This window comes from Toxoplasma gondii, chromosome VI (genome assembly GCF_000006565.2).
Source record: "Toxoplasma gondii ME49 chromosome VI, whole genome shotgun sequence".
Taxonomy (NCBI): domain Eukaryota; phylum Apicomplexa; class Conoidasida; order Eucoccidiorida; family Sarcocystidae; genus Toxoplasma; species Toxoplasma gondii.
The window spans coordinates 900,899-928,883 of NC_031473.1; the positions used below are offsets into that span (position 1 = coordinate 900,899).

At 50.2% G+C, this 27,985-nt stretch overlaps 6 protein-coding genes across 6 annotated transcripts; 3 read left to right on the forward strand and 3 right to left on the reverse strand.

The window, feature by feature from the left end:
- Positions 1-529: 529 nt before the first annotated feature.
- Positions 530-2,344, reverse strand: RPL22 (ribosomal protein RPL22; the record flags this gene model as incomplete). Its single annotated transcript, XM_002366574.2, has 3 exons — positions 530-655; positions 1,207-1,338; positions 2,201-2,344. 3 exons carry the CDS (start codon positions 2,342-2,344, stop codon positions 530-532), a joined length of 402 nt encoding a protein of 133 aa, XP_002366615.1.
- A 1,275-nt stretch (positions 2,345-3,619) lies between these two features.
- ALV7 (alveolin domain containing intermediate filament IMC11) lies at positions 3,620-5,152 on the reverse strand (the record flags this gene model as incomplete). Its single annotated transcript, XM_018780569.1, has 2 exons — positions 4,192-5,152; positions 3,620-3,701 (listed from the first exon to the last, which is right to left on the reverse strand). The coding sequence occupies exons 1-2, from the start codon at positions 4,512-4,514 to the stop codon at positions 3,620-3,622; spliced, it is 405 nt and encodes a 134-aa protein (XP_018637647.1). The 5' UTR covers positions 4,515-5,152.
- An 88-nt stretch (positions 5,153-5,240) lies between these two features.
- On the forward strand, positions 5,241-9,914 carry TGME49_239780 (hypothetical protein). The gene is made up of 6 exons (XM_018780570.1): positions 5,241-6,342; positions 7,182-7,447; positions 7,892-8,046; positions 8,294-8,580; positions 8,903-9,112; positions 9,338-9,914. The coding sequence occupies exons 1-6, from the start codon at positions 6,040-6,042 to the stop codon at positions 9,350-9,352; spliced, it is 1,236 nt and encodes a 411-aa protein (XP_018637646.1). The 5' UTR covers positions 5,241-6,039; the 3' UTR covers positions 9,353-9,914.
- A 668-nt stretch (positions 9,915-10,582) lies between these two features.
- Positions 10,583-17,098, forward strand: TGME49_239790 (BRCA1 C Terminus (BRCT) domain-containing protein). Its single transcript, XM_002366577.1, has 11 exons — positions 10,583-11,132; positions 11,390-11,726; positions 12,043-12,239; positions 12,454-13,256; positions 13,716-13,849; positions 14,125-14,264; positions 14,715-14,841; positions 15,146-15,252; positions 15,662-15,759; positions 16,055-16,139; positions 16,527-17,098. Exons 1-11 carry the CDS (start codon positions 11,052-11,054, stop codon positions 16,617-16,619), a joined length of 2,202 nt encoding a protein of 733 aa, XP_002366618.1. The 5' UTR covers positions 10,583-11,051; the 3' UTR covers positions 16,620-17,098.
- Positions 17,099-17,278: 180 nt separating this feature from the next.
- On the forward strand, positions 17,279-22,037 carry TGME49_239795 (hypothetical protein). Its single transcript, XM_018780571.1, has 2 exons — positions 17,279-21,130; positions 21,331-22,037. The coding sequence occupies exons 1-2, from the start codon at positions 20,433-20,435 to the stop codon at positions 21,458-21,460; spliced, it is 828 nt and encodes a 275-aa protein (XP_018637645.1). The 5' UTR covers positions 17,279-20,432; the 3' UTR covers positions 21,461-22,037.
- On the reverse strand, positions 21,620-27,113 carry TGME49_239800 (hypothetical protein). The gene is made up of 6 exons (XM_018780572.1): positions 26,621-27,113; positions 25,505-25,599; positions 25,106-25,189; positions 24,624-24,848; positions 23,935-24,243; positions 21,620-23,432 (listed from the first exon to the last, which is right to left on the reverse strand). Exons 1-6 carry the CDS (start codon positions 26,670-26,672, stop codon positions 23,268-23,270), a joined length of 930 nt encoding a protein of 309 aa, XP_018637644.1. The 5' UTR covers positions 26,673-27,113; the 3' UTR covers positions 21,620-23,267.
- Positions 27,114-27,985: the final 872 nt, after the last annotated feature.

The following is a 27,985-nucleotide window of genomic DNA, read 5'->3' on the forward strand; positions in this document are numbered from 1 at the left end:
GGAACCAGGCCTTAACTAAACCATGGGGGAAGCCGTTCCCGCCTTGACCTGCCAGCACGTAATATATGTGGTGCTCAATTCTTTCCTACACTGTGCGGGATCCAAAATAAGATTGTTTCATAAGACATCCATTTAGATTTAAAGCAGTAATCGGTGTGATTGTCACGGTACGGTCGTTCGCCTTCTTAGACCCCGATCGTTCTTGTTGAAGGCCATCTGTGCAACTGCGCCTGCAACATAATAGCAGGCGTCGCCACTGCCACACCGTGTAAGCCTCCACCAGAGCGGGGATGCATGGAAAGCTACAGCGACACATCTTGTCCGAAGACTCCAGACACTTTCCGCAGGCCGCTGCTTTAGTAGAATTTGTGGAACTGTTCCTAGCCACTCCCGGCAACTCTGACCTGGGGGAGAATGAGTTTGAGAGTGTCCACGGAACAAAGCCACTAGGACGAAAAACGAACTTTTGGTGGAAGAGTCCGGACGACACAAAACCGACTTTTCAGACGAAAAAGAGGAGGCAATACATTTAAGCCGCTGTTTCGTCTTCCTGAGGCATCTGGAAGTACCGCAACTCATACACTGTATCGCGGCTGCTGACCACGCGCATGAAGTCGCGCAGCATCTGCTTCTTGAGATATTTCTTCGTCAGGTACTGCAGAACACACCCACAGAAAGGACGAAAGCTAATGAAATTCTGTCTCCCGCGCACAGCAAGCACTCTGAAACAACGAGCGATGGCTCTTTTTTTTTGCTGACTCATGTCGTCCCTCTTCGCCAAATTATCATAGAAAAATCATCGAACAGAAACAAAAGGGCAACCAACTCGGTCGAACATATTTCTCCGCACGCTTAAAAACAGTCACATCTATTCATACTAGGTTCTTGTTCACTTGTAACATCTATACCGAATTCCGGTTCCACGACAGTAAAGAACCGTAACATGCCCAGGGATTAAATGCACTACGGAGCGGCTAGCACGAGTCAGTTGCCACATTATTCATCATCAGCAAATGGTTGTCGCAAAGATACTTCCAACGTACAACGCTTTGATGATCACTGTAACTGCGTTTCTGGATAATCCGACCACTCGAACAGAACGTCACCACAGTAGTAAGCAGTCCTCGGCTTCCCAGGACCCCGTTAACGCACTGAACATCCAAGTGTCACCATCTGGGGTTTGCGGCTTTCAATCAGCACGCTTACCTTGATGTATCTCTTCGAGAAAGGCAGTTCAGCGGTCACAAACACCTTCGCCTTTTCGCGGGAGACTTGGACGCGGTCGCCCAGGTTGTTGCACTTGCCATCTACCTTGATGTGCGTCTGCAAGAATCGTTCCTGCAGGAAGCCATGTTCACCAGAACAGACAACCATTTTTCTTACCGAATCTTTCTGCCTAGGGAAGAGACTCATCCTTTACCGTCAGCAGAACAAAGAACGCTCGACCTGACATGAGATGGTCCCAGCACCCTACGGAGTAAGGACACGTTTGAACAGGAAGCCTCTCGAAATTCATGCGTGCACACCTGCCTTGTCATACAGTTCCCGAAAATATACTGACACAGGTCTGCGGCGATGTGAACAATCCCAACGTACCAAACGCATGTATTCAAAATGAACATGTTTCTACCATCGAGGAGTCGCCCCCTCAAGGGAGATCGAGAACGTAGAAAGTCTAATTGGTGAGCACCAATAAGTACATCAGGGTTGACCCGTGCCAAAAAGCCAGTTTCGAGGACCCGCTCGCGAAGCCGCCGGTGCGGTGCACGTTTCAGGTGAGCACCATCCAGTATTGCCACAACAGCCAGAAAGCATCCATCTGAACGGAACATCGATAACTATGTCACTTCTGTAGTACGGTGACAATGGAGGACTACCACGTGATGACGGTATCCAAACGTGTGAACTGGGGGGCGTGACCGTTTCTAGACTCTTCTTCGGTGAAAGCGCGGGGAGAAAACACGAGGAAAGATCCAACATGTCGCCCAGACCCAGAGAAAATCTAGCGGCTAGAGGTGACGGTGAAGAAAAAATACGAAAAAACACACAACAAACACAGCATTCGCAGAAACAATGTTTGTATCTCCACTCCCGGGACACGGGTGGGGCGACGAAACGTCAGCGCATGTATCGCGTTGACTAATTTGCATTCCTGGAAAGACCTCCTGAATCCTCATTTCCACCCCAAGCAACAGCGTACCAGTCCCTTGGCCTCGATAATGTTGTCGTCCACAGGTTTCTGACAGTCGACGGTAAACTTCACCTTGACCGGTTTCGCTGCGGCGCCTTTCTTCCCACCAGCGCCACGGCCAGAGCCTGCCGCCCTCATGTGGGCCTTCGCCATTCTGTTCTAAATCGACAGAAGAAGTGAGAAGAGAGCGGGCAGAGAAATCTGGAACCTAACTACGAAAGATCTGCGGGTACGACACAGTGGAATGTTGCCAAAGAAGCCTCTTTGCCACAGAGAAGACATACAGGTCGCACGAAAAGCGTCGGCGACGCGAGATTTTACATGCGCCGACGAAGAGTAGCTGGCGACGGGCATGTTGTACTGGGGGACCGGCTTAAATTCGAGCGCACTGTCGCGCACTCGTAGCGTGCCCAATGCATCCATCGGTGCCCGTGAGAGATTTCTTTTGCTTTTTACGGCTCACACTATCTGCCTGAGGAAGAGAAGGATGGTGTGCATCTCTTGGGTCTGAACAACGACAAACGGGAATAACTCTTGAATCAAAAAGGCAACCATCAGTGTGTGCGGAACGACCGCAACAGATCGTTGCTCTAAGGTACGGCTCTGCTGGTAGGCACACGGCTCCTCGCTGACAAATCCCACTGTAAACCGGGATCTTCTCTACTCACAGGGGAAGTTCCTCAACGATACTTGCTTTCGGCACAGTTGGTGCTTCTTGAGTAAGTGCTCCGTGTGTCATGCTGGATCGAATATCGAAAGAGACGATGGCCTTGAACTTCAAGACGCAGCAGGGTCTCGTACTAACGGCGCTAATGATGCCGGCGGGTGCCATGCATGCCTGGGTCGACCGACGCCTCAAACAATGCTGCAAAGCGGCCTAACATGCTACACCTTCATGCAGTGTGTGGCCAGGCTGGTGGCAACTACACGACCATAACGCTGTCGTGGCGCACCCATCGCTCAGTTAACGATTGATGGTAAAAATACATGCGCGTAAAAAGACTGTGCAGCTGTGGTCCCTTCCTCTCTGAAATGCTCAGATGACAATACGTCCTACGCTGATGGCTTAGTGAAACGCACAACAGCCTCTTCACGTAGTCGCTGAAGAGCAGCAAGTGGTGCGAATGATGTACACTCCGTCCCGTTCATGAGAAAAGTGACACACTGACAAACTAGTAGTTTATTCTGCGGGGTCTACTTAACCCTCTAACCAGGCACAGCAGGCGACTTTCTTGTTATGTCCGGCTCGCGACAAAACAGGTTCGAAGAATAAGGAGTGCTCCGACCCCGGGTTCACTCTGGCTGAATTCGGAACATACTGCAATAAAGTGATGGAGAAACAACGCTCGCGTGGGTGACTACATTCAGTAGCTCATGCTTTACAGACAGGGAGTGGCCTTCTTGTCACTTTACATGCACGAACACTCACTACGTTGGATGCAGCGCCGCGCAGCAGCCGCAGCGCATCTTGCATGTGGATTTCTCCAATGTAGACTGGAATCGGGATTCGCTGCAGCATATCCAACACGACCAACATTATGTACAGTTAAAGTAGTGTTCATAAGTTTCGGACCATGAGTGTCAGCAGCACGGCACGATCCGCAGTTCCCTACTGTACTGACTGGTGAACTCGCTGGACGACACGCTCTTCTCGGAAGCATTCCTTGCTGATTCCAGCATGCCTCCATCACCTGACGCGGTATTGGTCATCAGTAGGAATTTGACGAGTGCCAGGACTGTGTTCCTGAATGGTTGATTCACTGACGTCGTCCTGGTGAAGAGGCGGGATATGCGGTGCCGGCTCATAACGAACCACTTCTTCAAACATGGGTACATCCACATATCTATCGACGTACTTTATCTGAGGCATCTCCTTATACGTCACCTTGTCAAATGTCACTGGTTTTCGCTTGTACGAAACTCGTTCGTGAATAACCTCTTTCGGTACGTACTTATACATGTACCGAGTTTCTGGAACCTCTTCATACTTGTCGACATACTTGATATATGGCTTTTCGACGAACTTCTCTACTGTCTTATGGATCAGCCGTGGGACTTCGACGAGTTTCTCTTCGTAGGTGACTTTAGGAACGAATCTGTCAACTTTCTTCACCACCGGAACTTGCACAAATTTCGTCTTGATATCTACTGGCTGGAGTACGAGAACGCGAACCCAATCTCGATCACATTTCTCTCCGACGACGCTGGGCTTCAGCACGCGGCTGTCCACGAAGTCTTGCTTCCATGAGCGACAATGAGAGAGACCGTGTGCACCAAGAATGTACTTCCTTCGCTGCCAGTCGTTTTGCTGGCAGCCGCTCATGATGGACACACACGAGGGCCCGCGAAGCGGAACTGGTCAACTTGAAGATATTTAGACCTGGAAAAAGGTGTGTTGTTCTGCAGTGAGGCAGTCAACCCCTCAGGCACAACACAGTGTGCACCAGAAACAAACGGGACGGACTCCGAGCAGCGTCGGGACACGCACGACCTTCTCAGGGATGTGTTGTGCGCGCTGCTGAGGTGTCGGTTAGGATTAGCCAGAGGCAAAAAGACTTCCTGATGGAGAAAACACTGACGTAACGCAGGGTTGGCATGATATGTGTTTCCGAAGAGTTAGCATACATCTGCGTCGAAGAACGATGAAGCTTACCGAACTTACTGGCAGCTACCTCACCACGTCACATTTCTCCACGCAGTGGAAGGATCATGATCTGATTCAAATGTGGTGCCAGATGATGAGTAGGGCAGGATTCTAGTTCATCGCGACGATGTCGCGCGACAAACTGATTTTTGAACTAAAACAATCTCTTCATGACTTTTGGCAGCTTGGTAAGTCAACGGGGACACAAAAAAGTAAAAAACTGCAACAGGAAAGCCTCAGGTCGCCATGCATCTGAGAGTTGAAATTCGAGTCCTGTGGCTGGTTCTCGTCAAGTCATACCCGAGAGCAATCAAATTGACCGCACGGACGTCTCAGCAACAGTCTGCCCGCAACGGCTGTCGGGGGGGGAGCGTCGATTTATGTAAGGTGGCCATCGTTGGACACTGCGCGAATGAGGTGACTGTGTGTTCACTGCTTTACAGAGTCACAGGCGATATGTCTCTGCAAGCCGATTACCGCTATCCCTGACTTGTTCTTTTTCCACTGTGTTCACAGATGAGGAGGTGGAGGTCAGCTCTGCGCGCGCTTAACAGATAATGTGACTTCTTCCTTACTAACGCTAGAGCTCCCGAGTTTTGCCCATCCTACCCCGTAAACAGTGCGAGCTGGACGTTTGGGGCCGGCCGCCGCCGCTAGCCAGTATCCTGGATCACTCGACAGGAACCTGCTGCAGTGCACCCGGCATTTGTGTTCCTTTGTTTCCACATGTTCATGTTCGTGACGACGAAGTTTCCTTTGTCTCTGCTGCCCTGTTGCACGTTATTTGGAGGGAATTGTACAGCTGTTATAAGAAAATCGTAAGACCACCGTGAGTCACCAGTGGCACCATTTTAACGGTTCTTTTCGTGGTCACCTGCGGAGCTGTGTGTGCCCCTGCTGCGCCAGACCGTTGAGCCTGTTGCTTGTAATTTGTGGTCAGTCGTCATTTCAATCACATAAATATCACCATTCTTTCTTTGTACAGTATCTGTCAGGGGAAAACAGTGGGCGTAAAGTCTACTGAGATGAACGTATCCGGCCTCCGCAGCTCGGGCTTTTTGTTTTGACTGACTGGCACACCTGCAGACTATGAACTGCAGTCCATCGGTTATTCACACCATGGCTCAGTAAATGACTTCTAAACCGCATCCAGCCTTGCAAGCTTGCCGTCTCCCACTCTTCATTCAGAGGTGGTGTCCGCAAAATGACACCTGCGGATTCCGAACATCGTACACGGGCAAGGACATCTACACCAGCGGTCTGGCTGAATATCGTGCTCATCGTTTTAATGGTCTCGAGCTCGTTCGCCACATGCACAGCATCATCCATGAGGGCATCTCGCGATGTGCACCCGGGGTTTGCTTTTTCGGACCATGTTTGGTCAGCGTATGTGCCTTCCAATCCTGTCTCGCTTCAAGAAACCACATGGAGCAATGAACTGCAATCCACGATGCTGCCCGTGCTGGCTCGTCATCCTCTCGGAGAAGGCAAAATGCCATGGACCGGAGTACGCAGGGAGGGCAGTTTTTTGATATTGCCCCAAAGTATGAGTCCCTCTCATATTTACCGCAGTGGCCCTACGGGCGACGAAAATACTGGCCCCAATACACTCTCTGACTCTCTCGTCCCCGGCCACCTGACCACACTGTATCGAAACATTCAGAGCCGCCTCCCCGGTGGGACATTGCCAGTGGAGCAGCCTCCATGCTTACTTGCCGCTTTACCATATTTGCTCAGCGGTATGCCGCGGTACTCTCAGGCTACGCTCGAGACAGGACGAGCGTCTTCGGACAAGACACATATTATGTCGCTGCTTCACCACGCAAACGAAGACCACCAGAAGTGGTTCTCCGATATCCACTGTTCAATGCTCGGTGCTATAGCGCCACACTTGACCCACCTACAGGAACCGCCACAGCAAGGCTCTGGGTCTATCCCGCCCACTCGACCGTTGGCTGAATATGGGTATTCACAGCCCAGCAGTGGTGGTGCATTTGGTGTTGGGTCTGTGAATGAGAATGCGACGAATCAGCTGTTCATCGCCTTGAAGAAGTTCGTCGACGCGGGCATGCCCCTGAATGAAGCCATGGAGGATGCAGTGGTGTTGATCGACAAGCAGACTCATGATTATTGCAAATTGCGCGGTCTAGAGTGTACCAGTCTCCGTGAACTGACCCGGGATCTTCCGGAAATTGCTGAAGAGTGGCCTTTATTCAAGGTTCTCAGCGTTCTGTCAAATGGGATAGCGCAACTAGAGGTAGACCCAACGTATTTCTGACCCCCGTTAATGGCCGGCGTAATGCCGTACCCATTTCTCCCTTCTAATATCTTTTGCAATGTGAGCAGGCAGTTGCCACTGGAAAGGCTGGAGGCGACCTCAGGACTGGCGCTGCCGGTGTCTCAGACCCAAACGATGGAGCAACGCAGGTAGAGCAAACCGAAGAGCCAATGCTTCCCACGCACTTTTTGGCATCAGTGATTTCTCCAGTGACGACGTTCCTTTGGGCACTTGATGGGGATCTCAAGGGCTCGCTAGACAGTCTCGACAAGGCGCTGGCTGCGGACTCAACGCAAACGGCTTCTCGCTGGTCTCCGCTCCATCTCGATGCTCTGTAAGCTACGAACTGTGCTTGACCCCGTGATGGGACAACTGGTAACAGTCCTATCCAGAGGCCGCACACATGTGCGCCGCTGAATGGCGGCAGAAGCTGCTTGTTTTCAGCATATTCATCTGCTAGCAGCACCGAAGTCCTGCGGACTGTATATTTCTGTATGTTCGTGTGATCATCTATATCATAACGCATATGAACAGGGATATGTATGTCTATGTGCGGACTTGTGTGTATATTTATTTGGGGCCTTGTTTACTTTGGTGGCTACGTCTTTCTTCACGGAACTTGATGAAACAACGAACGGCCAAACTGCGCAGCTTCGTGTCTACTTATAAAGACATATTTCTAAGGGAAAGTGAAGAATCATGTCTGCAACAGGGAACATGTTTTCGCCCATAATGGTTCTTCGTCTTTTTCGAGGTATTCTGACTGCCCTTCGTGTAGGACGGATCCCTCGCGAACTGATGATTGCCGTTTGGTGGAAAAGCGTACACCAGAGTCGCTGGATACGTGCAAGATCATGGTAATAGAAATACCGATGCCACCATACGACTTGGGCAACATCGCCAAAGACGCATGGGAGAAAGCGACGTTTCCTGGTATGAAACCTCGTATTATTTCTTACTGAGTGGACTAACGACCTTCTATTGGGACAACGTGTGCATAAACAAGTTAGCTTTCAATATCGCACGAGCTGAGCTTCCGGATTTCGGGCTCACGCATGTGCTGCTCGATAAAAAAAGGAACTAGTGTCACTGCAGTTATATCACATTGCCGCTTCTGGCAGAATATTATTCAAGAAGATATGTTATGTGAGTCTGTGTACCATTTTTGTTGTGGATGCAGAAAGGCTGTTTGTGTGGGGTTTTGAACTCTCTTGCCGTTCTTACCTCGAATGCTCGCAAAACATGGACAAAACACGCCCGGACCTTTTCGATGGCATCTACTTGTACAATGGCGTGGATGCGTACGGAGCTCCCGTTTACATCAAAGAGGTTTCCGACGAACTTGTAATGTTGGAGGATGGCTTGCGAATCACGAATATTTTTCTTATTTGCTCACTACCGGATGCTGACGGCGCTTCTGGACAACTCCCTTGGGCTGCGATTTTTCCCCATGAGTCTAATGCCCGTGTAAGGACTTTAGGACTGATGCTACTGCTGCTGTCAAAACGAGAAGGGTACAGTAGTTGCCGATATGGGAGATTCCACTGTTTTTTAAGAAATCCAGTTGCCGGGACCGACGCTGCTCAAGGAATTCGTGAATATATGACTAGTTATGCACCAGCCTAGTTCGGCTACAACCGAATGCCAATAAGAACCACCACCTCGTCAACTACTCTTCATGAGTGCTCTGACAACAAAACCCGTCGCGTAACCGAGCACTCGGCGTTATCCGCGTGGCCTAACTGATGTACAGTCAGTTGTGACCATTCGTATGCTTTTCTGTGTGCAGGATTTCGAACGCAGACCTTATCCATTCGCGTACATCAATGATGATGACATACCAGTCCCTCAGCAGTCTTCCGCTGGTGTAGAAAGTTCCGGGCATACTGCGCAGGATGCATTACAGATATCACGACTTACGTACAGTCGGACCAGGTGGCACTTGGTTCCTCCGGGTGAAGCAACTCAAGCAATCCGCTTTTTCCCAGCCATCGTGAAAGTAAGTTTACAAAAGATCATGAGGTAGTTGACAAGTTAGTGTACGTGAACAGCGTCATCAAACATGCGCTCTATGTCATAGAACATATCCAGAATTCAAAAACAAATCGGAAAAACTGGAACTGCACTTTTTTGCTCTGCAGATTCAGATCTTCTCCCTCAATTGAGTCGATGTAGTGGGCGATGTCTTCTCTTTGTATGCCTGTTTTCTGAACGTGTTTTGTAGGTGAAACCAATCTGAAGAGGCCTGAAGAGGAGGTTCTCTGTGTCAATCCAACTCTTTTGAGTGACGAAAAAACACTTGTGAGACGTTGGCTTTGGGGATATCTCCATCATGAACGGCCGTAAATTCAATTCCTTCAAAGGAGGACGAACCCATCGAGTCACAAAGCGCGTTTCCGAGAAGAAAAACTGGCGGCGAAAGAAACGTTGTTGCGTCATGTTTTTGCGTATCCGGCAAGCGGCACAGCTCACACACCACTTGGATCAACGATGAGCCATAGCACAGATGTCAGTGCAGAAAGCTTCCAGTTGTTGCTATACCACACTGTTCTTTGTAAACCCTACGCGCATGTTGACCTTGAGAACGCCAATCGCTGAGAAGTTCTCATTCGTACATATGATGCCCCGATGTACAAAATAAGACTGTTCGTCAATCATGGTCTATTTGACGCTGATTGACTGAGACAGAGCGAGTTTTCCTTTCGTATAAACCAATGACTACATACGCGTGTGCTTGCAACACCACAGACTGCGCCACGCCAATCAAGTGCAGTCGCACCCCTGTGGAAAGGGCACAACCAGTTTCATATCTGAGTTTGAGGAGGGCTCTGCACGGCCTGTGGAGGGCCTTCTAATCAATAAGATACATGTAGAAAATGGACGGCAGCAACTCTAAAATTGTCTTTAATAGTGAATCACAAACGAATACAGCGCAATCCGTCTGCCACTTTTCGTGTGCTGGCGGCAGCTAGATCCAAACCAGCAGGGAGCACTGGCGGTGAGGAAGTTACGAACTGATGTACGCAACTTTCCAGAGAGACAGAGAGGGTCTAGCCACACTGGATATGAAACGCAATAGTCAAAAGTGCTTGTTTCGGAGGTCGCTAGCTCTTTTGGGGAGCGTACTCGGAGCCACGCCTGGGTCCCCTATATCAGGGCATTTTTTATCTGCAGCGTTGACTCCTGAGTCCGTTTGATGCTTACCGAGAGCTGTGGTTCAAGCTTCCCTCTGGTACACATTAAAGTTGGCAAAAAAGCAGGAGGGGAAGAAGGGGAACGAGATCCAAAGAAGACTAATGACTACCTGATCTGTCTGTCGAGGCTCTGGAGACCAGACGGTCACAAGTCTCTCTCGACAGTGCATGCACGTCCCCGCATGCAGCCACTCTGTGGTCGTTCGCATGTAAACTCGCTCGATTTCTCGGGTCTGTGAACGTGTGGGGCTGAAAATAACATTGGAAAACGGAAGTTCATGCCCCGTGTCTTTATTCTTCCTCACTCTTTACATTTTTCTACATGAACCTGCTTCATCCTTTGCAGGCAGCCCGTCTGTTAGTGTTGACACCGCTTCGGCTTCCTCCAGTGGACTGCCGAGGGTCCACTCAACTCACGGTCAACACTTCATCTCCCGTTAAGTAGGATTTACAGCTGAAAGAACCGCTGATCAGCTGCCTTTTCCTCTAATCCATATATCGGCCCACAGCTTTTCTGTACTGTTTGTGTGCTACTCATACTCGTCTGACTGACACAGGTGGCGGCGCTGAAGGCACTCGGCGATACATTTGGACGAAAGAGCGAACTGGTTGTGAACTGCCGAGTGACAGCAACTTCCCGTTTAACGTTATGACTGCGTAGTTGTTACTCGAAAGTACATACATTGGACAGCCACGGTTGCCAATCATCCGAGAACCTCGCTCTTCATCAGACGGCCACGCACCATGGCGAAGAAGATAAAGGCGGGGACAAGCGGGGAGGCCGCGCAGTACATGACTCGGGGCCAAGCCTTGAAGAAATTGCAGGTACGTCTCGGTTCAGCTTAAACTTTTCCAGTTTGGTGAGCTTCATTTGAGAACCCTGTCCATCTCCAGTGAGCTGGTTTGTTCCCCGGCCCTTCAGTAACGAGTGGTGAGATGGCTGATAAGTGGATGCCTCATCGTGGCGATCTCCAGGACAGTAATAACATGGTCTCAAGTTTATGTGCATGTGCTGCGTTGGATCGCGGGCAAGGCCGACATTTTTTTCTCGTTGCAGAGCTCCCTCTTGATTTACCCTGCAGCTGCCTCTCGCGGGTTTTCGGAGACTCTGCATCTTGAAAGGCATCTATCCTCGGGACCCAAAGAAGAAGAAAAAGGGAAAGGATAAAATCTACTACCACACGAAAGACGTTCTCCACATAGCTCACGAGCCGTTATTGGACACCTTCAGACAAATCAAAGCTACAGACAAGAAGGTTCGCCGCGCACTGGGAAGGAAGGAGAAGCAGTTGGCAAAGAGATACGCTCGATCGAAGCCAGCCGTTAGGCTCCATCACATTGTTCGCGAACGATTTCCCACGCTCAGTGACGCTGTGGCGGATCTGGACGATGCTCTCAGCACTATTTGCATTTTCGCAAGTAAGCGTTAGCAAGAAAGCGTATGGAGGAACTGTCAGTGTTCTCCGGATCTATGTGTCGTATGCTTAATTGCCAGGCGATTCGACCGTGACGGCTGTCTTTGCTTCACAGAGGGCCATCGGCAAGTTAGACAACGGCCGCGGCAGGTTCACTCGTAGTAGAAAGGCTGCTTTCATCTCTGCAGACAAGACGACCTTTCAAGGCTTCGTATTCGCCATTGATGCTCCGGCAGCATCGTATGGGACGGTTACAATGATCCTGACGACCGTGCTTCTAGACCAAGGCAGGCGTTCTCGTGTGTGTGCCTGTTTTGCAGTGCTGCCAGCGGAGAACAGTCGGGGAGTAAATGCGGAGTATTGTGTGAAGGCAGGACAACTGCTCGATGAGTTTTTGGTCGTCGCGACGCAGCAACGCGCTCTCCGTCGTGTTTTCGCGTCTATCAAGGGCTATTACTTTGAGGTCCAATTTCTTGGACACGCAGTCACCTTTTTGATGCCGCACCAGTTCAAACAAGTAAGTTTGTGACTCCCGCAATGCAAATTCAACGTCAGTGGACTAAAGAGCAAGAGGGAGTGAGACTGAAACCGGATAGGAAGTTGAACTGCGGCAAGTGTAACTGCGTGGAATGCTATATGGGAGGCATCGGCCGTAAAGATTGGGCAGCCTGTGAGATCTGTCGACTGACGGCTGGCTCAAGCATGCACATCCCCTTCCATGCTTCTTGCAGGAACTTCCAGACGAAGTCGACTTCCGTGTCTTGTCAACATTCTTCGAGCTGTACTCCACAACTTTGCATCTAGTGGTTTTCAAGCTCTTTCTTCTGGCGGGCCTCGCATATCCTCCGACGGCGACGAAACGGGAATCCGTTCGAAGGAGACGACGCATCCAGAAGAACGAAGAGGCTGCAGTTAAAGCTCTTGCAGCGGGTCGAGTCCCCCGTCAGCAAGAGGGATTCCACGGAGATGGACCCTGGGGACTGGCCGGATGGCGGTTCCCAATTCTACAAGCCAGGCGAATCCAGAATGCACAACGGAGAGACTTCGAGGAGAATTTGGAAAAGACGAGTGCAGGGAAGAGCAAGGAAGAATCAGTTGTGGGGGGTGCAGGCGAAACGAAGGGGCAGAACAGTGAGAGCGAGCCAACAGGGCGCAGCAAGAGTGAAGAGGACGAAACGGAAGAAGACAGCGAGCCTACCGACGAGGCAGAAAGTGATGACGAGGAACTGGAGGAGGAAGCTCAGCATGGTAGTGACAGCGAGGGCGAAGGCGAAGAAGAGGTGGACGGAGAAGATGGTGATGAAGAAGGGGCGGATGAAGAAGAAGACACTGAGGAGGCGGAATCAACTGAGGAAAGCAGCGAAAAGAAGCATAAAAAAGTGCGTGAAGAGGGAGAAGCGGACGTTCGTGGAAAGGTTGCAGGAAAAAAGGAACCGGCTGAAGCAGATCACGGAGACGGGACGGCGTCGGCATGCGGCGTCCACCCACATCCCGTACAGCAACTGTTCGACGGCTGCGTCATCTTCCTAGGCAGGTGAGCAAGTCCTTCCATTCTGAGCCAAGAGGGGAAATTCGGGGTTCCTTGCCTGTCGTGATGTTCATAACAAGTCTAATCATACTTTGACCGAGTATACCCGTGGATGGGTCATTTTCGCCACTTTTTGCATACCTGGAAGTCATGCCACATCTGGAATAATAACGCAGTGGAAAGACTGATGGCCGCAAGGCAACAACAACTGCGAATAGGAACTCAAGCTCTGGGCAGCGCATCCGGTTAAGTTCTCGAACAGATGACTTGTCTCATTGCTGGACTGCGTTCTCTATCACCCGTTACCTAGATAATTCCAGCGTCTGCGCGACAAGTAGATCCCTGATAGGTATTTTTACCGTTTAATACTGTCCGTGACTTAGAAAATTGTCCACGCGAGCAATCTGCGTGCGGTGGCTCCTTCGAGCTTCATTTGGAGATGTCTTGTTTGTCTGCTGCCTACAGAGAGGTGCCTCTTCTGCCATTTTCTTTCATGATTCGAAGCTGCGGAGGGAAGGTCGGCTGGCAAGGCCCGGAGTCGCCGTTTTCGGAAGACCACGCGGACATTACCCATCATGTTGTTGATCGTCCTCTCGAATGTGAGTCGCGTGTTTTGTGGGTGGGCATGTTGTGACTCCGTGTTGTTTTCCTCATTCGAATTTTCGAGAAGTTGTTCCGATCGCGGCGTGCTGTTAGCAAAAACACGCCTCCCATTGCAGCTTGTCGCCGCCTCTGCTGTATTCGGTGTATGCCGGAATGTTGAATGAAACAAACTCCGTTGTGCGGAAGGTTCGGCAACAGGGATTGGAAGTCACAGTTAGTTCCGGAGGCGATCATGTACGCCGGCTTGCCTTCCTGAGTGTTCTGTCTCTAGGCTTTTTGCGAGTAGAGAACAGTCAACGCGACTACGTGCAGCCGCAGTGGGTCATGGACAGCATCAACACAGGAATTCAGTTGCCGATTCACCTCTATGCCCCTGGGAAGACTTTACCTCCTCATCTCTCGCCGTTCGTGGTAAGTGTGGCAGACGACGTGGGCGTCCACATGTTCTTTTTGTGTGAGGTACTCTTAAGTCGTTCCTTGTGGATACACATTTCACGCAGGCACGACGAACACATTTGGGCGTGGACAAGGAGCCGAACGTGTCATTTGCATGAACCGGCGATTTAGGCCTTGCCGGCATCTTTCACCGCCTGCGGCATATCAATCATTGGATGTGTTCGGGGATCACGTATGGTTCCTGCAGATGGTTTTTGAAGACGGTATGAGGCGCGCACTTGGGGGACAGGCACAGTTTTACCTCCTTATTGCTGACCTTGTTCTGTGTGACATGCGAAAAGGGCGCTATCCTGAAAAACTCTGTCCACCCTCCACTGTTTCGCTGTAGGGAAAAGTGCGCGTTGTAGGCAAGATTGTCCCAGTTACGTTAAAAGTGGAGGCCTTTTGTCTCTCTGAATTCCGTAGGATGACAGGAAAGAAGGCTACGTGCCGAAACAACGAGACGTCCTCGACCGGCTTGTTGCAGAGCGCAAGGGTGTCGCTGCGGTCGGCCTTGGATCAGATACAACTCGAGGTCTCGATGGATATGATGGTGAGTACACAGTGTGGAGTATGGGGCGTGAGGCAGGTGAATGGAGGGACAAGATCCAGTTGCGCCTTGAGTGCCAGCTAGATGACAAGTTTTGGCTACCTATCAGACTGGTTCAGCGGATCAAACATTTGGTCGCGTTGTCGTATCAATGATTTTGCACGGTGGAACGCAGCGGTGGCAGAGCATCCCAACCTCCAGCCTTACAAAAGGACGATAGATGTGGACTCGGCGCACATAGTGGGACTTCGGTTTCAGTACGCGGCATACTACTCATGGCTTCTCTTATCTTGTGCTTTGCTTTCAGGCGACGATTCACCAGGAGACGAGGAAGCAGGGGAGAAAGAGCGTGCGTTCCAAATCGAGGTTGAACGGGAGGCGCAGACCAACTCTGTGGAAGAGGGCCCGGAGGAGGTAGGAAGCTGTCTTGCGATGGATGCAACTGTAACGGGACTTTTCGGCAGTTCGCAAGAGTGTTGCCGATATGTTTTGAGCGACTAGAACGGGATGGGCTCTGATATACGGGTGGGGATTTGGTGTGATGACCGGATGCTGTGTGTGATTCTTTTGGTGAGACAGGAGTATTATAGTTTTTGTTCTCATGCTTCGAAGATATCGTGGAACCTTCAAAGCGTAATCGCCATATGCTTGTAGATGCTGTGTCGGGACCGTAACTTCTTTTCAGTGGGGCATCCGTCAGTCTTTACTTCTTCCTTTAGCTCTGTCCCGAGTCACGTGCATTTCCAGTTTGATGGACTGAAACGGAATGTTTTCAATGGTGACATGTCCGTGGTGCGACATGTTTTTCCTTGTTGTGGATCAGTCGACGGATGCGAGTTCTTCAACGAAGCGGCCAAGAGATGCCATCGAAGCCTCGGCGGAGGAGCAGACTTCCACGTCGCGTGCAGTCAACATGACCGGGTAAGATAGTTACGGCTTGAGGCGGGGAAGCGGCTAGGTGTAGGAGATGGCAGTGCGTTGATGTTTTGTGGGATGGTTACCAAAAACCTGTCAAGTGTATGGCTTTAGATCGGGCGCCTTTTCAACCGAGGTACGGAGCAACATCCAAGCTTCGTGCCGATTGAGCCTCGGCCGCGGCATTCTAAAGAAATCGGTGCAGGTGTTTAACCTCTTTTTCATGCTCAAAGGGAGACTGAATTGGTCCAGACAGGAGAGCATCACTTGAAAAATGCTACAATGTGTTGTCGCTGAACAGGAGAGCGCGCCGTGAGCAAGATGAGCTGGACGCGAGGAAATCACTCCTCCGGAAGAAACACAAAAGACTCCTCGAGAGAATAGAGGTACGTCAAGCGCATAGGTATTAAACCTCAGTTGAACGATTGCAGGTGCTTACAGCCCGTTAAATAGTCGATTCCGAAATCCCTCTGACCTTTTCAAAGAGGAGGTAAAGCTGTGGATGCTGCGTGGATGCTGCGATGAATACTGGGGTAAGGGTAAGAAAAAACATTGTTCATAGGTGCAGAATCAGTAACGAGCTGTTGGGTAGAGGCGTTTGGACGTTTCAGTGTGTGCACATGTGGAGTATCGAAGGCAGACCGCTACGAAATGCGACTGCATGCTAGGGATGGCATACATGCCCGTCCATACCTACATTTCTCCTTCTGGTTACGCGGGAACTGTCAATACTCCATCATGTTGTGGGAGATTTCCTGTTTGGTTGGATGCAGCACGGGGTGCGACGGAAGCAAGAAGCTACGGCCAAGCTGCAGGCAAAGCGAGATGCAATTGAACGTCGAGAGGAATTGTCAGAGGGAGCGTGAGTTCCGTTGAGCAGCCTACGTGCGTCATGTGCGGAGCGGCGCCATCAAGAAATCGGACTGTGTATGTCTGGGCTTCGGCATTTCTATGAGGTACGCGCTTGCGTGCTCAAAAGTGTGCGTTTCTCTTTACGGATGGAGACTAGTGGTTTTACAGGTGCGACGGGTGACTGAACAGTGGGGCGGTGGTCAGGTACTATGAGACGCTCTAACTCTAACATCAGTTTTAAAATGTATGCGGTGATCGACCACCCTTCATCAAAGACCTTGGCACTCCACTGGATTGGTTTGGAGAAGTGTCGAGAGCCATGTACAACTTCAAACACTCGTGCCCTGCTTCTAGGTGTTAGTCCGAAGAGGAATGACCGATGCGTGATCCCGTGCGTAGTCCTGTGGTTTTCCTGCGAGGAGGCAAACTGCGTGGCTAATAGGTGAAAGACAGGAAACACTTCGAATAAAGTTAGAGAGAATTCACCTATCATCTGAAATGAATGGTTCTGGCAGTGCCTGGGAGTTCTCGTGCTACAAAATCACTTCTACGAGTATCGTCGTGCCGCGTGCGGGCTTCACAAGTTGCCTTCATAATACTTAGAACAAAAAGGCTTTCTTACAGATGAGGTAGACGTACTAAAGTCGTAGCGAGCATGTCGTATACAGGGGAGCGCCGTTAGTGCATGAGCAGAGAAGCCAGAGAGGCGACGGAGCAACTGCAACGCGTTGCCAGGGCTAAATAGAAGCACGTCAGGTGATTGTTTACCAATTGGATTACCTGCAATTGTATCTCGCCGCCTTCATTTGTAGCATCTCCAGATAATGCACCTGTCGCCACGATGCAGGCTAGCTATTGTTGTGTCGTATCATTTCCAATATATTTGTTGAGGTGTCTTCTGGGGTACAGACATGCCTGTTCAGGGCCAATAATAACACCGTCGTTAGAGTAGCCAGTCCGACCCTTATCACTCAGTTTGCCCGCACACTGAAGCCAAATCAAGTCACATAAAATACTGGGAATCGTAGTACCAATACTCTGCGTGGGGTGTTGCTCCCTTGGCGTTCCGGCACTGGCTTTTGCATGATGTTGTGCTGCCTCGAGAGCAAGCACTGCTGGACGCATATTGACCCCTGAGCCCGCAATCACAGGTCCGGGTGGGAAACACTAACACATGTAGAGCTTTTACGCGACACAGTGGTGTGTTTATGTCACTACTTGTGGATGGCCCTGCTAACAGTGTAACTGATAGTCCATCTTGTCCCTGAGCTCTGTCGAAGAGCGACGAAAGCACCCGAATAAATGGCAGTTCAAGAGTTGTTGGCGGGGAGGTATCCAGATCATGTCCATTTTTTCTATGCCCTGTCTGGTTCCGGCTGTTCTACCACAGGTACTCACGAGGAGAGTAGATTCCGTTTAGGCATGGTGTGGAGCATTGCAGACTACTGTTTGGTTCTGTGAAAATATCATAACCATCATCATTCATATAACTGAGTGAAGTAACTTCATCTGACACCGGTTCACCTTGTCAACGGGTACCAGTCCCTGGTGTTGTCAGTGGCTCAGTTCTCTGCCAGCAACATCGTAATTTTGAAACTGCAAAAATTTTTGAGAAGACAATGCTGTCAAATTGACGATTCTCCTTTGAGAGTTCCGCAAAGAAACGGTAACAGGACGCGGGGTGAAGGCAACACTGCTTTGCCGAAGTATACGTGCTTTGTGTGCTAAATGGCTGTGCATCCCCAATTAGAACTGTAGGGTGACGTTGAGTTATACTGGCAGACGGGCCAAAAGTACGGATCCTTCGAAGCAGTTGGGCTGGGATTTTTGTGGCATCTTCCGTTACATGGTTGGTCTTCTGTCGAATCATCTGGCACTATTCGCATTACACATGCATGCAACGTCGTCAGTAGCGAAAGCCTTGCCACCGCCGGCGTGGGGCCCCTGAAACGGGGACAAAACAAGAACGGCTTGCCGGTTTCGCCGGAATCTGGGGTGGTCCTTCGAGAGTGGACTGGCTCTGAGCGAACCCCGTTTGTAGAAAGGGTATTAACTGTATCACAATACATGGCTGGACGAAAAGTGTGGCGAACATGAATTCAGCGGTTGGTGTCCCATAATCTATAACTTTCAGTCAGTTCACAATCAGCACTTTTACAATAATTCTATTATGACGTTAAACTGTTCACTGTTGAGAAAAACTATGCAACAGCGATGACCGCAATATTCTTCAGATGTAATGATTGTTATGGAGCGTGGATGGACTAAACAGATGCGCTGTATGATGTCTCCGCTGTCTCTGAAAGCCCCAGCAATTGCGCCACCTTACGAGCTGAAGTACCCTGCTTCTGTCACTTCTTACGAGAATTGCTTGCACCGCTGCCGCAACAGCATCATGGCATGTTCACAATGTAGGAAACCACTGGGGGAGAGTTTAACAAATAAACCGGACTCGTCCGGTGGCAATAACGATTCAGAGTTGCGACGGAGAGAGCATCTGTTCAAGCACAGACCGTAAGTTTCACAGTCTCTTACCACTTTACAATAAAATGCACGGCATGCTACGAAGTAAAGGGCAGCGAGTGTCTGCCCTGGCAATGCAGGCATTCGTTCAAAGGTCACAAAACGCTCACACAACCTGAACATGCTAGCCAATTCAAGTAGAAGGAAAACTCAGGGCCTCGGCTCCCCTTGAGTCATCATGCATCTCTACTACACAGAACCCCCATACTGCAAAAGAACCAATAAGAACACAAAGTATTTGCGCTTCCCTCTGTCCACACATGTCTGCACACAGCAGATCTGGACATTGAAGTATTCCTGTCAGTCCCCAGCTGCATCATTTACATCCTGAGGCGCTAGGCATGCGAGTGGTGTTCAGTCAACTTTAAAACCATCCTCGCCTTTCGTATGATGACTGCTTTTCTGGCGACGAGATCAGGGAAGGCGTGTCTGTCGCCAAAGTTGCAAAGCTTCAGAGCGAGGTCGAAGCGGCAGAGGCGATGCTAAGGAATTTAAAGTTCAAAACAGGCTGCCTCAACATACCATCACATATGGAAACTGAAGTTTATTTTGAAAACCCTAAAATGTACGTCTCACCCTGGTAACGTGTGTGACTGTACCCATCTGGTACAGTTGCAATGCCGTGACATATTTATGGTAAAATCCCTCCGAAATGGCGGGCCACATTGAAGTATTGCGTCGTTTATCAGGCAACCACGATATCAAGAAACGTTACTGCAGAGGCAGAAATTAATGATGCTTTGCTGAGGTGGCTCGTTCGTCCTCTTAGGAGACGCTGGTGGCGGATGCGAGTGACAAAGGTTGAGAAGGACAGAGTGCCTGGTCCTCTCGAATACACAAGATGGTGATCCCAACACTGCTTAAACAGAAGGTGTCGTGTATACGTTTTTACCGACGAATGATTTTGATTTCACCAGGATTGGTACATTGCATGATGGAGGCCGCATGGTTCAAAGAAGCATCTCTGTGAAGGTGTTCAACTCTGCATCAGGCTCACAAGCTCGTACCCGCAGAGCGGGTCCAGATCAAGTTGCTCGTCAAGAATTAGCGACAAGACGACTCATTCAGCGTACGAAACCCACGAGATTTCACAATCGACACATCTAAGAGGACACAATCACAAAACTTCTACCTGTTCATCGCCGAACAGCGCTTCTGCAACCTCCTTCCTCAATGCGCCGGAGTCTCGAGACGCGCAGGGGCACGTATCCTATTCACACATTGTTGTGAAGCGGAACAAGCAAGCGGATCTTCCTCAAAATAAGGCAGCTGCGCCGACGGTTATTAACCAACTGACAAAAAGCATGGAGTCACGTCTCTGTGACACACCAATTGCGGAGTCCTCCCTCCGCGAGCAGAAAGACCCACCAGGTGCCGCATCCTATCCAGCATCGATGGGAGTGCGGTTACCACGTCCAACCCCGCCAGAAACTGCTCATAATGTGACCGCTGTAGAAAGGCGGCTCCTCCGGCTCTTGCCTGGTTCGGTCCCAGAAACCCGTAGCAGAGAAGTATACACTGTCCCCAGAGAAGTTAGATGGGAGAAAGAAACCAAGTCTGTCCCAGTGGACAGACCTCCAGAACGCTCTGGCGTCCGTGAAAAGAGCAGCTCTATAAAGGCGGCAGTCTGTGCGGCAACACAGAGTATTATACCAGCACGTGCACCATCTTACAGCAGTCCTCCAGACACACTTTTTGGCGCGGATGGAACAATCCGTTTGCAAAAAGTGGGGGGTGCCGCAACAGACGAACTGACGTCACAGGGCAAAAGTTCGTCTTTAATGTCGGAGCTTCCAGGCCCCAGTGGTCCACGGGATCTCCAGGAGTCAATTGCTAAAACTTCCAAAGAAAAAGTACAGACGCAAAATGGATTGTTAAGCTTCACCCGAGCAGACAGAGCCACCGGAGATCCGTTAAGAGATGACGCTCCGGTTACCTGTCGGATCACGCTTTCGGGCTTACAAGATCTCAATGAGATCGACTTGTCCGCAATAGCCCGCGAGTACGCCGCAGCCAGATATTTCCACGAAAGCCACGCTGTAATTAAATTATATGGTGACTTTTGGATCTTGAACATTTCTGCTAATTAGATGCTTGAGTTGGAGTCACAGTGTATCTACGAATTCCTCCTCATCCCCAAGGAATTGGCACGTGCGTTTCTTAGCTGCTTCGTAGGTGTCTTGTATGACTCTTTCACGGCAGCAACAAACAAGCATACACTGGTGGGGATTCCCTGAACATGGCATCGGGTTCTAGTCCACGGGTACTACTTACAAGCTGTAGCGCCTCCACGGGTCATTGTCAGCTTCCTGATTCCCAGCGTCATAAGTAGCAGAATTCCTGCTAGCAAGGGTGTTCTGTCTTCAGGGCGAGCCAAAAGAATCGGCGCCGAGGTCAGACACAGAGGTACGTCAAGTCGTCTGTGGTTGTCTCCCGTAGACTAATGAGACAAAGAGATGAACTCACCGTGTAATAAACGGTTGTCCAAAGCAGCAACCTGAGTCTAGTACAGAACAGACTCCGAGACCAGCAGACACGCCGCGATTGTTTTGATGACAGTCATGAAGCATTATAAACCGAAGCACACATGCACACACATTCTGTGATGTTTCATCATGATGAGCAGCGCCGCCACCAGAGGAACTGGAGACAATTACAAAGACGTCACCGTAATAGAACGCCTCCCTTGTACAACCTTGACGGATGAGTGGTATTGAAACGTATTCACAATGTCAATGCTATAAAAATGCATATATTCATAGCATTTCGGAGAAAACAATAGCTATTATGTCGCTTATTTCCTTGCAATTCACCCTCTCGCTTTTCTGCAAGCTTGCTTGTACGTTCGGATAAAATCGCCCGACAGAGCAGGTCCCGTACCACTCCGGCCCAAAGAGACGAGTTTCCGCGTCCGTTGAGATCAATATAACCTAATGCTTCTTCACTCCCAGTGGTGCTGCCTGTTTTTTCTTTAAAAAACGATGGGAGCCCATCATATTGTGCTGGTACAACGTGACCGTCAAATATCAGCAGCCGTAAGCGGCGTTAACACACGACGCTCTGCCAAGCATTTTCAACCAGTTTTACAGCTTTAAGACTCGTCACGCCAAGAGAGTACACAATCTTGCCAATTCCATGCTCTAAACGATGCACCGGTCGTCTGGCTGTTCCCGACTTGAAGCTGCGGAACAGCTCCGCTAACTAGAGTGTTTGGCGCGCTACGACAACCACTCTCCCTTCAACACTTGTGACCATCTGCCGCTCGTACTAATGGGACTCTGTGTAACGCGGTTCGTTAGCGCAGAAGATAAGTGTGTTTGCCTCCAGGAAAGGCTGAAGAACCTTCTGAATTGCCCACCAGATGTAAACTACTGATAACCAGCTCGAGTGTACGATACCCCCAAACAGAACAGGATGCCTTGAACCTCTAGAAGCAACATCCCTTCTTTCTCTCTGTTGAGGGGACACTGTGCAAGAAGCGACCACCAGATACTCATGTGGTTCCTTTGTGTTGTTTGGTGTGGAAGAAAATCTCCGTCTTGCCCCACGTACGCACTGTTGCCTCTCTCGTCTTGCTATTACCACCTGGGACTTCATCAAGATGAAGTCCTCGACATCCCACTATGCGACGCCTCTACGGGCTGCCATTGGCAGGGCTGAGGCCAGGAGACTTAATGACGAAGAAGTGATACTGCCAGTACATACATTGTTATTCAAAAGTATTGCAGCTGCTGCAGGTACTCGTTGCTCGAAGAAGAGCCATTTAATGCATGGAGATACAGAAACATCTTTTCGATTCCCAGAAGAAATGTGCACCCCCCCACAACCCCGCATTCGCCACGTGAACATAAGCATGTTGCACAAGTTCACGCAGAAATCTGAGTGAATGACAAGCACTGAAGCAGGCAAAGGGGAATGCAAGCTTGGCATAAACTTTTCATGCATGTACGTGCAAGGAAGTGATTGCACAGATTTGCATATACATCCACGTACAGTCCATTACGCAAACATCGCCAAATCCCCTTCAGGATGGTAAAGGGAAACGAATTGAAAACAATCTGCATTCCAATTGCTTTCCCGGAGTCCCATAACTCGGGATTTGGTGCACAGCAGGGTTGTCCATCGATCAAAAAACGAAGTTAGCGAGGCGTGCACGAAACGAAACTGACGTGCTGTGTTTTAGTACTGCTTGGTGACGGCGCCGTGATGACCTGTGGCCGTCGCTGCAGAGCGAAGCAACCACGCTGTTCTACCGGTGGAAGCAAGTATGCCTGGTGCACTGGCGTGTCCTGCGAAGGTTTCGGCTGCGGAAAACATTCACACCCGGAGACGCTAAGAAGCCTCATAGCTCTGATGCCTGCCACTGATCTAGTGGGACGCGAGCGTCATCTACGCCGGATCGGCCCAGAGGCATCAGAAGCTAAACAAAAGACACTGTGTCGGTGTGGCATCGTCCACAGGAATGACAGCGCCCATCACAAAATACAGTTCAAAACTTTCACATTCGACTCTTAAGAACTCTAGAGAGAAATTCTAGACTCAATGCACGCAGTTTGAGCCCACTTTTTCCCTTCCCCGCAGTTGCTCGTGTCTGGGCACCCGGGATGCGCACGACATACAACATACCAAAGACCTCACTGTGAGGCCAACAGTTTCGGTCAAGCTAAATTAGATTTAGATCACAGGAAACAAAGTACTGTCGTGTGATTACATAGAGACATTCAGGAATAAACGCCGCTTCGCTCCAAATAAAAAACCCTATCAGATTCGAATATGCCTTCTCCGGACACTTTCTCGTAAACTTACGCAGCACTGGTAAGACGATACTGGAACTTCACTGAAGTTCTCGTGGGCCGGCGTTGTTATCTTGGCAAGGGTGTCTGAACATCCTTCGATGAAACCGTAAACATTCTCGCACAGCGGTGGTAGAGCCGGTGCTTCAAACGAGGGCACCTGCAGGTCGCACCTGGGAAGAGTCGGTGAAGCGACCGGGAGCCGCGGCGACGGAGTGGGTGCCGGTACAGCAACAAGCTGGGCTACCGACGCCTTGGGCATGACGTAGCGAGCCCTCCGAACGACAGGAGGTGGCCGAGGCACTCTATGAGGTGGCAGTCTCTGAAGCAACGGTTGACACCAGAAGCACGATGTAATGCAAACTTGCAGCTGCAGACTCTGCTTTGTGAGACAAACGGTGCTTTTCCCGCCTGTTTGCATGGATAATGTCATTTAGTAAAATCTCACGTCCATCGGTTTCACTCGCTATAGGCATTGCGGTGTTTTTGTCAGTCTCTGGATGCGGGGCAACACCGAAACTGTTCACGGATAGTCATTCATTCGGCAGAAAAGCGGGCGCGTCCCCTTTTTCCCGCACGGGCAAGGCATCTGTTCTTCGAGAGTCACCAAAAAACAGAGGACATCGACCTGTACGAGAGGATATTCCAGAACAACCCATCAGCGAACTGATATTCAGTTCATTCCACGAAACTGGGACTCACCCTGGAGAAGGTGTCGTGGACCTCTGGCTGCTGGGGACTGAAAGCGCACTGCGGATATATAGGAGGTGGACAAGGGATACCGTACGGCGTGGCACTCGGGACCAGTCCAACCATCTGAACTTCATCCACGTCCTCCTGCAGCTCGCCAAGGGTTTCGCAGATTTTTTTGATTGCAGTACCGGTGAAGTTCGGTCTCATCCGAATGTCTAATCCGTCAACTTGCATCTGATGAACAGGAGCGAGAGTGGTATCTCGTCACAAGATGTTGCGACGGTGTAAGTTTTGGCATACTTCTCGCTGTGAGGATGATTTTAGTAAAGAATGCTGAAATGCTGTTCAATGTTAGGATACACGCGAAAGTTATCTTCCAGTCGAGAAAAGATGAGTTTAGAAACGGCAGAGACGGCTCAGCGAGCTCCCCCATGTCCAGTCTATCAGAGAGAGATTCAGCTGAAGATAGTCATCTGGTCCAGTAGGCTCACTGTTACAATCCCAGGAAGGGCTGTATATACCAGCCGAAGTTTCCCGATACGCCCGTAGTCGAGCCGCGCGTCCACACCGTTGTTCTGCCGATCACGGAAAAAAGACACGGCACACATTCATCCGCACGCGTTAAACATCTGACAACTGTTTTTATGCCATCTTGCATATGTAACGGCGACACAGACGACACCAGTTTACGGAGCGGTAAAGACCCGCTTGGAATGGTGAGGTCGAGATGCTCAAGCAGTCCTCGAGGCTAACTGGAAGAACCACAAAGGAGTTTGCATAATGGGGCCTTCGATTGAAACAATTTCCCTGTAACTACGCGTGGGCAAAAGTCTCCTTATCGCGCGTCGCTGAAAATGCATTCGACTCAACAGAAGTCAAACCAACCCCACCTGGAGCACATGGTTGACGATGTCGGTTCGCAGCGTGAGGTTGTTGATCTCCACACCCTCATTGAAACCCAGAGTGAGAGTCTTCTCGTTGACACCTGCAAAATATATGTCCTCAGAGCCGTAGGAACGAGCAAGTGTCAGTCATATTTCTCTTCGGGCACAGCTCATGCCAAAAGCTTGACGTCGTTCCATATGAAAGCTTTCTTTCTGAGAGTGCTGATCCTGGGGCGTGAATGCAACGGATGTGGGCACGGATGTACAAGTAGTTTTATGATACATGGATCGAAGCCCTATCACATATATTCGCCGTGTTTACGGTGACGAACACGGCATGAAACCAGCGGTGTCAGGAGCCTCAGACGCACATGTGCAAGGCCACCGAAGATCTTGCCCAGGGGCGCCAGCAGCGAACGGTGCAACGTCTCAAATATTCATAATCAAAGATAAATCACTGCGACGCGTTCGCCCTTATTTTCATGGTCCCTGAGCCAATCATCCCTGGACCGCTTCCTTGTAATCACGCGTGAATAGTGCCGCATATTCGTTACCACATCATACTCAGTACGGCAAGAATAAGAGAAAACAGAAATAGTACTTTTTGCACCAGGCTGTACAGCACCGCAGATGATTTGCTCTCCGTGTCGACTTGGGCAATGCGCCACAACCTCGCCCTGAAGTCTGTGTTGGGTGCTAAGTCTCGATGGTACCTCACTGGCCTCGCTGTTCGTCATTCCCTCCCCCCACCTCCGCACAAGGCGCCAAAACATACCAGTATCCTAGCCCATCACCGGCTGTTCTTATACTTCTGAGTCAGCGTTGTCAGGGATTTTTCCGTCGAGACAATTTTGCGCCACAGCGGGCTTAACGACTAGTGAAGAGTCACCGCGCAGTGTGGTTGTCGTGAGGGAACCGTTGCAGCACGACGGATGACGCAACTCTACAGGATGTTTCAACCTTCACAACCAGTTGATTAACTTATTTTCATGATTTTAAGTACGAGCAAACTACACCGTACACAGCGCTTCGTAGACATCGAGTCTTGTCTAGCCAATATGTGGCGATTGATGTCACCGCCAGCCGCTAGCCCCCATTTACAGAGAAAGTGAGGTGACGCACCTTCCACATACTGAGAAAGGGTCTTCTGGAGGAATTCTTTGATGTAGTCCATCTCTTTGTCGACGTGTGTCGAGTGGATCGAGGCGCCACGCAAAGAAGTTGTAGGAGAGCTGAAACAAGCCTGGCGTTGCCGGCAGACCACACTTTTACGCAGCGACTGCTGTCGACGAGACGCCGAGGCTTAGAAAATATGGGAGCCACAGTGTTGACAAGAAACCAGAATGTGGCGCCGCGATGGAATGTCCCCAGGCTTCAATTACAGTCAAGATGATCAGAAAAGTAGGACGGAGGACGGGGGAAAACTGAGAATGCCAAAACGTGCTCAAGAGCGACAACAAACAGTAACGCAAGAGGCGGCGCGTCGGCCTAGTCAAGCTGCTTGAGATCTTGTCTTGCGACTGTTTTCCCTTCAAGTCGCGCGGGAGCAGCCGTGAAGCCTCGTCTTATACTCGGGACGTGTCAGCCAACCATGACGAGAGTTCGTGTCACCTGTCCCAGGGCGTCCAACGGCATTCAAACCACATTTTTCGCAGTCCAAATATGTTCGAAGCAGCGGGAAAAGATGGGCGTAAATTTACTAATGAGGCGCAGCATTCACATCAGCCAATACGGTACCCAGCGTATGTAACACGTACTAGCTAAGACACCCCGTTGACGGGAACAGGACTTGGAAATGCTGATTATCAGCAACCACATGGACACACTTCGAGCCGCCAAACTGAAGAACATTTGGCCGCAACGTTCTGCTAAAAATACCACCAGTAATGATTGCATGCCGGTTGGCAGTTGGGTCCATAAAGTTCAGGTACCTGCCGTTGATTTCCCGGTTGTGACGCAAGGTCCCCTTCTGTGGGAGGTATTGCCATTATCGTCTTTGAGTCCCTTTTTCTTCACCTTCTCGCCTGAACTCACAGTAGAAAAAGACTCCGAAGATGGCTCGCCTAACAGCCCTCTAGGAAGATAGTTGTACACAGTAGATGCGGAAAGTGTGCAACAGGTAGTCAGAAATCGCCCGGTCGTCGCACAGTATCGGTACCGGTGAGATGTAGACATTTGGCAACCATGGGTGCAATGCACTCCACAAAAACGAATCATAAGACTATCAGTGACGGAGAGACTTCCTTAGACAACGACTGTAGAAGTATATTGAACGCTGCTTACGTAACACAATGTCTCTAACACTGCGGCAGGTCCGTTAGAGTAGAAGCCGCAGTTCTCCCGACATCGTCGTTGAGCACACAATATTTTATCCCCGCAGCAGGCTTACCGAACAACTCGTTTGTTTCCGGCAGTATCGGAGAATAAGCTGGAAGCTGCGTACAGGGGAATGGACAGGTGCGTCAGTTCAGAAAAACCGCAGGCACT